This window comes from Scardinius erythrophthalmus (assembly GCF_964197995.2).
Source record: "Scardinius erythrophthalmus genome assembly, chromosome: 12".
Lineage (NCBI taxonomy): Eukaryota > Metazoa > Chordata > Actinopteri > Cypriniformes > Leuciscidae > Scardinius > Scardinius erythrophthalmus.
Window position 1 is genome coordinate 1,699,405 of NC_138232.1, and position 8,310 is coordinate 1,707,714.

The 8,310-nt window shown below is 35.4% G+C and overlaps 1 protein-coding gene across 1 annotated transcript in view; it reads left to right on the forward strand.

Moving 5' to 3' along the window:
* mbd6 (methyl-CpG binding domain protein 6) overlaps window positions 1–7,509 on the forward strand; it is a 30,817-nt gene extending 23,308 nt beyond the window's left edge. Inside the window, exons 9-12 of the mRNA XM_081380878.1 lie at window positions 372–974; window positions 4,129–4,178; window positions 4,256–4,319; window positions 5,936–7,509. Of these exons, the coding sequence (XP_081237004.1) occupies window positions 372–974; window positions 4,129–4,178; window positions 4,256–4,319; window positions 5,936–5,995 (777 nt within the window). The 3' untranslated portion in view covers window positions 5,996–7,509. The remainder of the gene's footprint in view (window positions 1–371; window positions 975–4,128; window positions 4,179–4,255; window positions 4,320–5,935) is intronic.
* The last annotated feature ends 801 nt before the right edge of the window (window positions 7,510–8,310 follow it).

Here is an 8,310-nt window from a genome sequence, read left to right on the forward strand (position 1 = left end):
TAAAAAAGAATCGTTACTGTCACTTTTGATCAATTTAATGTGTCCTTGATGAATAAAAGTCTTACTAACCCCATTTTTTTTGAACAGTAGTTTAAATATTAGTATATTATTTATAATAAATTATATCCCATACATGTAATATACCAACAACAAAAAAATCTATATTTCTCATTTGAACTTCTTCAAAGTAGTAATCCTGCATTCATCCCACAATCATGAGGTGCATTAAAAGCGCTTGAATAATTCACTTGATGCTTTTCCTTCCTCCTCTCGACCTTTTCCTGTAAATGCTCATATTATATTTATACGACTAATTTAAGCAGAAAATCAAATGAACGCAGTTGTTTATTGATGTGTGTTCTCACTCTCAGCTGACGATGGCACCGGCGCTCATGGGAGAGAAACCAGTGAGTCTCCATCACACGCCTCCTCCGTCACAAGACGAGCTTCCAGCGGCTCAGATATCCCAGAATGCCTTGCTCCACACACCCGGTCAGCAGAGAGAGGGCTCTGGGCTGTTCGACCCGTACGGTTCCTTCATGGACACCATCTACACCTCGTTCCTGCAGGTTAGCGAGCGCGACTCGGACTCCACATCGCTGTCGTACCCGGAGCTCCCGCCGTCCCTCAGTCCCCGCCGGGCCTGTTCGGTCCACAACCCGGATCTGACCCGCCTCGGCATGGACTCGGCCCAGTCTCCAGCCCGCGGCACGCCGAAGCTCAGCGAGGAGCCCTCGACGGCGCCGCCCTGCAGGCCGTCGGGAGCCGACGCTCTGTCAGACATCATGGAGGAGGCCAAGACCGACGGGTCCAAAGTGTGTTACAGCAACGGGATCGGGTCGGGAACAGACGGAAGAGGAGACCGCGACGAGGAGGAGGAGGCAGACGAGGATGATGATGATGGACGAAGAACGCAGGGGTGTTTGAGTCCGGCCGTCGATGACATCAGCAGCAGAGAGGCGGAGCAAGCGAGGGTGAGCCGGTTTTATTTATTTACTATTATCAGGGGTGCAAACAGCGCGCTTTTCGGCGCCTCCCGCTTTTTTCACGTCAGTTTGGGTGACTTGTGTGAATCGTGCAGATCCGAAGAGTTTTTTTTAGGGGGGGGGGGGGGGGGGGAGAGTCTGAGAGGGTCTGATTATAATTTAACCAACAGTAATTCTGGATTGCATCCACCAACAAGTAAATAGGAAATAGCGAATCAGAACACTGCGCGCCAAACCAGCAGTACTATGTGCGCAACCGTGAACCACTAGTGTTTCTGTCTCACTCTGGATCTGCCGCGCGCTGCATCACATTTCTCTCTGCGTGGCGTGGAGTGTCCGTTTTTATGTCCGCTCTCGTGTTAACTGGTCAGAGCTTGTGTTAGAGCACAATGCCTGCGTGACACACACACACACACACACACACACACTTCTCGAGCCGCGCCGAAACCGCGTGCTAGAAATAGAACCGCAACCGACGCCTATTTTTCACGCGACACGCAAGAGTGTTGGAAGTTTCCAGACAAAATAGAAGGCGCAAATACATATTAATAAGTTACATTTTGATGCATGAAAGTCTCTCGGTTTTGACAAATGCATATTTGTAATTTAAAAAATAGGCCTAATTATCGATTTTTTCGAGTAATCTCATAGCCGTCACCATGGTAACCCGGGACGGAACCACAATCGCCGCGAATCGCGGCCACCCCGGCGGCACGTCAACATGGTTACAGATGGCAGAGAGATGCAATCTTTCCCCGGAATACCCGCCCAGCGAGTGCTTGAAGTGCGTCAGAAAGAGAGCGCGCGCGATCAGTTGTTGGTAATTTGTTGTGTAGCGTGCGCGACGCCGCATCCAATGTAGACATTGCTTTTTTTTTTTGAGGGCGCTTAACACACAGGCTCGTAGAAACGGGCCTGGCAGCTCGCGCCAGTTCTCAGTAAGGGATAGCCGAATTTACATGACACATTATAAATAAGCATTATAGTCTGCGATAGATACAGTGCCAAAAAGAAGAGAAGAGGATAAAAGGGGATAAAGACAGAGGTAAAGTGATGTAGTGAATGAACAGTTTATCTAATTGCATGGGAGTAAGATACTATAATTTCATGGCGGTTATTTTTACCTTAAACTTAATGTAAGCAGTTGTTCTGAGAGCTCCAGAGTCCCCAGACTGTGTGATTTTGTAACAATCATGTCAGTTTTAAGACGCATTTTTTATTAATGTTTTACCCTACAGTTGTGCAGTTTTGGGGGATACACTACAGGCCAAAAGTTTGGAAACATTACTATTTTTAATGTTTTTGAAAGAAGTTTCTTCTGCTCATCAAGCCTGCATTTATTTGATCAAAAATACAGATTTGTTTTTTTAATATTGTGATATATTATTACAATTTAAAATAATTGGTTTTCAATTTATTATACTTTAAATTATAATTTATTTCTGTGATGCAAAGCTGAATTTTCAGGATCATTACTCCAGTCTTCAGCATGTGACATCCGGTCTATCACATGATCCTTTAGAAATCTGATTTATTATGAGTGTTGGAAACAGTTCTGCTGCCTAAAATATTTGATGAATAAAAGGTTAAAAAGAACTGCATTTATTCAAAATAATTAAAAATATTTTCTAATAATATAAATCTTCTTTACTATCACTTTTTATCAATTTAACACATCCTTGCTGAATAAAAGTATTGATTTATTTCAAAAAAAGAAAGAAAAAAAATACTGAACCCAAATTACTGACCAGTAGAGTATATTGTTGTTACAAAAGATTTCTATTTTTTTTTTTTAATTCTTCTTTCTTTTTAATTTTATTTTAATTTTATTACTTTTTATTCATCAAAGTATCCTAAAAGTATCACACGTTATTAAAAAAATATTAAGCAGCAGAACTGTTTCCAACTTTGATAATGAATCATCATGGAGTAATTACTGGAGTAATGATCCTGAAAATTCAGCTTTGCATCACAGAAATAAATGATCATTTAAAGTATAGGCTAATAAATGGCCTATATTGGGGTCTCAGTATATTTTCCTGCTTTTTTGTCCTTAGCCAATCACATGCCTGATGCTTGTATTTTGTTTATTAGTTTCTATGCAGATGCACTAGGCCTACCCTACACAATTACCCCAATCATCCTAGAATTATAAATTCTTTACAAAAAGAGCTATTCAAATCATCAGGTGAAATTGTTTTCAGGAAGTAGCAGTAAAGCAAGAAGAAGAAGTGCAAGATAGTTTTTCTAAATTTCATTTGACTATGTGCCTATAGGAGTGGGTGGGTTGGGGATGGTGGCAATGTAGTATCTGGATATTTGCCGCGGGACGAGGGCTTCGATTACCTCTCTCTTTTTTGACCATACATGTGTTTGCACCCCTGTATTATAGTGGTTATTAATATTTTTGTTTAAATTTGGTTTGTTTGTCGTTTTATGTGCTTTTTCTCACATTTTTTAGCTTTAATTTAATTTCAGTTAAAAGGAATTTTTCAAATTAAACTTTTTTTAAAAACATTTTTAGTCAAATTTTTGTTTGTTTTCCGTGTTGTACTATGCTTTATTTAATAGCTTTTTAAATGTCACTTTTTATTTAATTTTTTGTTTTTCAGTAATTTTACGTGTTTTTGTACATTTTATGTTTTTTCATTAATTTAATTTAATTTTGTTTCATTAATTGAAATTGTATGTGCTTTTGTCATTTTTTTTTTTTTTCATTTTTTTAGCTTTCATTTTTTTTCCAGTAATTTGGTGTGCTTTTTGTCTTTTTTTTTATTTCTTTTTTTTTTGTTTTTTTACATTTTTTGCTTAAATTTTGTTTCAGGCATTTTGTTATGTGATTTTGTCCTTTGTTTTCCAACATTTTTTGGTTTAATTTTCAGTCATTTTGTTGTGTTCTCGTCATTTTTTTTAAATGTTTTTCCACATTTTTTAGCTAAATAATTTTTCAAATTAAACTTATTTAACTTTGTCTAATTTTTGTTTGTTTTTCTTGTTATACTATGATTTATTTCTACAGCTGAAAGGTTTTCTTAAACAATTCTGATAGTATAAGATTTTTATGTAATGTTGCAGACTGCTTCAATACCTTTTATTATTCATAGCAGTGATTGATATTAATTTCCCTGGTTTTGTTTGACAGACTGAAGACATGCACACAGGAGCCAGAAGGGGGCGCAAGAGGAAACAGACGTGAGTTCATCTGGAGCTCAGCGTGTTCTTCACTTGTGTTGCAGTGGTGTGTGTTTTTACTCTCTCCTCTTCTTCAGACTGCAGAGGAGTCCAGACCTGCCGGGCGGCATCGACAGCATCATCGAGGAGCCCACCGCCACGGTGAGACACACACACACACACACACGCGACACAAGCATCTTACACTGTTTGCCTGCACATGTGCAAAAATCTGTGTCTTAAGTCTTAAAAAATATTAAATTCAGCTGTATCAAATTTAAGGGCATAAAAAGTCTTAAATGGTTTAAGAAAAGTATTTTTTCCAGAAGCTTTTTGAGATTTTTTTTCTTAAGTTTCTTTTATTTTTTCATTAGTGTCTTAGAAATCTTAAATTTAAGAGGTTTTAACATTTCAAGAGTTCTTAAATTTAAGAGGTTTTTAACATTTCAAGAATTCTTAAATTTAAGAGGTTTTTAACATTTCAAGAATTCTTAAATTTAAGAGGTTTTTACATTTCAAGAGTTCTTAAATTTAAGAGGTTTTTAACATTTCAAGAATTCTTAAATTTAAGAGGTTTTAACATTTCAAGAATTCTTAAATTTAAGAGGTTTTTACATTTCAAGAGTTCTTAAATTTAAGAGGTTTTTAACATTTCAAGAATTCTTAAATTTAAGAGGTTTTTAACATTTCAAGAGTTCTTAAATTTAAGAGGTTTTTAACATTTCAAGAATTCTTAAATTTAAGAGGTTTTTAACATTTCAAGAATTCTTAAATTTAAGAGGTTTTTACATTTCAAGAGTTCTTAAATTTAAGAGGTTTTTAACATTTCAAGAATTCTTAAATTTAAGAGGTTTTAACATTTCAAGAATTCTTAAATTTAAGAGGTTTTTACATTTCAAGAGTTCTTAAATTTAAGAGGTTTTTAACATTTCAAGAATTCTTAAATTTAAGAGGTTTTTAACATTTCAAGAATTCTTAAATTTAAGAGGTTTTTACATTTCAAGAGTTCTTAAATTTGAGAGGTTTTTAACATTTCAAGAATTCTTAAATTTAAGAGGTTTTTAACATTTCAAGAATTCTTAAATTTAAGAGGTTTTTAACATTTCAAGAGTTCTTAAATTTGAGAGGTTTTAACATTTCAAGAGTTCTTAAATTTAAGAGGTTTTTAACATTTCAAGAGTTCTTAAATTTGAGAGGTTTTAACATTTCAAGAATTCTTAAATTTAAGAGGTTTTTACATTTCAAGAGTTCTTAAATTTAAGAGGTTTTTACATTTCAAGAGTTCTTAAATTTGAGAGGTTTTAACATTTCAAGAATTCTTAAATTTAAGAGGTTTTTACATTTCAAGAGTTCTTAAATTTAAGAGGTTTTTACATTTCAAGAGTTCTTAAATTTAAGAGGTTTTTACATTTCAAGTTCTTAAATTTGAGAGGTTTTTAACATTTCAAGAATTCTTAAATTTAAGAGGTTTTTACATTTCAAGAGTTCTTAAATTTAAGAGGTTTTTACATTTCAAGAGTTCTTAAATTTGAGAGGTTTTAACATTTAAAGAGTTCTTAAATTTAAGAGGTTTTTACATTTCAAGAGTTCTTAATCTTAAGTGGATTTTATATTTTATCATGTCTTTTAATTTAAGAATTTTTTTAATTTAAAAACTTAAATTTAATATGGTTTTAATGAGGTCATTAAATTTGAGAAAGGAAAATCAGGAATGTCCATATGGCCTGATATGATGCTTAAGAACGTATTAAACCGAAGTTGTGTGTGTTGTGTTGCAGATCCCGATGTCGAGGCCGGCTCGCTCCACCAGAGGGAAGAGACGCCGCGTGGTCCGATAGATCCGACCGTACGGTACCGCCAACACCAGCACTGTTGCCACGGCAACGCCATCACTGTCGCCACGGCAACACCATCACAGCGTTCGACTGAGCCGCACTGTGAAGAAGAGTCTCCCGTGATCTCGCTCCTCCGTCACGTGTGTGTTTGTGTTCGTGTTCGTCCCACAACTTCTGTTACCATTCTTGACCATTGTTACATGAACACATTAATTCACCATGAGAGGGTTTTTACTAATGAGAACTATTGTTAAATTGTCGCACGAATGCATCAGTTTAGGAATAGTGGTTTGTTTACCAGTTCTTTTAATTTTTTTTATTTGCTTCTTTTTGATGATTGTGATTGACAGCTCTGCCTGAACATTCACTCCCATCAGTCTTTAGATGCACACGAGTCCATGTTGTTGTTGTTGTTGTCGTCGTCGTCGTCATCATCAACAAATTTGTTGTATTTGATAGCTTGTGTTCCAGAGCCGAAAAACCCTTTGTCTCTGGGAATCTTTCCAATTGACAGATCATTGCATCACAAATATCATTTTACCCATCATGCACCTCATGAACCGCTTTTTAGCATCAAATGCATTCAGAAGTTTTGTCACACCGCAAAAAAAAACAAAAAACAATCTTATTCGGGAATTTTATCTTGTTTTCCAATACAAACATCTAAACATTCTCAGATCAAGATGCATATACTGGAAAAGCTAAATATATTATATAAATGAAATATGTAAGTAATTCATATATTGAGAGAAACATTTATCAAAATGAAGCATTTACTATCTGAATTTACTACAAATAAACATGATGCTTAAAGCAAGAAAAAAATATTTGCCAATAAATTTTAACATGATTCAAAAGGAGAACGTTTATTTTTCTGACCAGATATTTGGCAAAAACTTAACAACTGAAGTCTCTCTGCATCTTCAGTAAATGTATCTTGATTTAAAAATGTTTAGAAAAACAAGACACAAATACTGAGGAAGAACGTCATTTTTGCAGTGTTTTATGCTGCCCTGCAGAGACACTGAAGCTGTTTCACTCGTGACTCGGCTCGTCTTTGCAGGGCAGGATATATATATATTTTATAAGTGTGTGTGTGTGTGTGTGTGTGTGTTCCAGGAGGGAGTGAATCTAGTGTATTTGTAGGTCTGTAGGGGCTTTAGTCGTGGATGGTGTCGCACAGGACTGTGTTTCCCAGAGCTCATCAACACAGGCACAAGATTATTACTGAATATTTAAAATAATGATTTAATAATGTGGCTGATTATGCAATTTTACTATTGAATTTATGTATATATGTACAGTTTTAGTATTTTATTTTGTACACCTTTTTTTAGGAAAAAATGATCAATTTGTAAAATATTCCTCCTGCAGAGAAACCTTTCCTTTCTCATATTCATGTTTGATTTGTAAAGAAAATACTTTGAGAATTGTGAACAAGTAGCATTTCCTTTTTCTTTTTTCTTTTTTATTGGGAGTTAATTTTATTTAACAAATTAAAAGGTTTTAAATGATTGAAACGTTCTCTTCTGATTGTTTCATGTCACAAGTTCTGATATCATCTGATTTCTGAAATTGGAAATTCCTAGTTGGAAATAGGACGCTCAGATGAAACTATTGTTTATTATTTTTCCACATCAGCACAAATTACAATATACAGGCATGTAATGCTGCCATCACATGATATAATTATCATAAATACGAGTTTTCTACATCGAAAATTCCTAGTTGGAAATTGGACATGAACGGCCTCCCAAGTCCAGCATCCTAACATACAGTAGTCAACATTTTGAAGTGGATCAAAAAAGTTAATACAAGAATGAGTATTGGTCAAAATCCATGCATGACTTTGATGAAAGGTTTTGATCCACTTCAAATTTTGAATACTGTATTTACTACTGGGAAACTCTGAGATCATTTTGATTTGCCAGTTTCTGAGTTGGGCGGGCCATAAACTTTAACTTTAACAGTTTCCTAGTCGGAAATTACTAGTTGGAGTTTCCTAGTCGGAAATTGGGCATAAATGCATAAATTAGTCAGAAATTACAAGTTGGAAATTGGACATGAACGGCCTCTCATGTATTTTCTCAAGTACGGCCTCTCAAAATATTTACTACTGGGAAACTCTGAGATCATTTTGATTCGCCAGTTTCTGAGTTGGGCGGGCCATAAACTTTAACTTTAACAGTTTCCTAGTCGGAAATTACTAGTTGGAGTTTCCTAGTCGGAAATTGGGCATAAATGCATAAATTAGTCAGAAATTACAAGTTGGAAATTGGACATGAACGGCCTCTCATGTATTTTCTCAAGTACGGCCT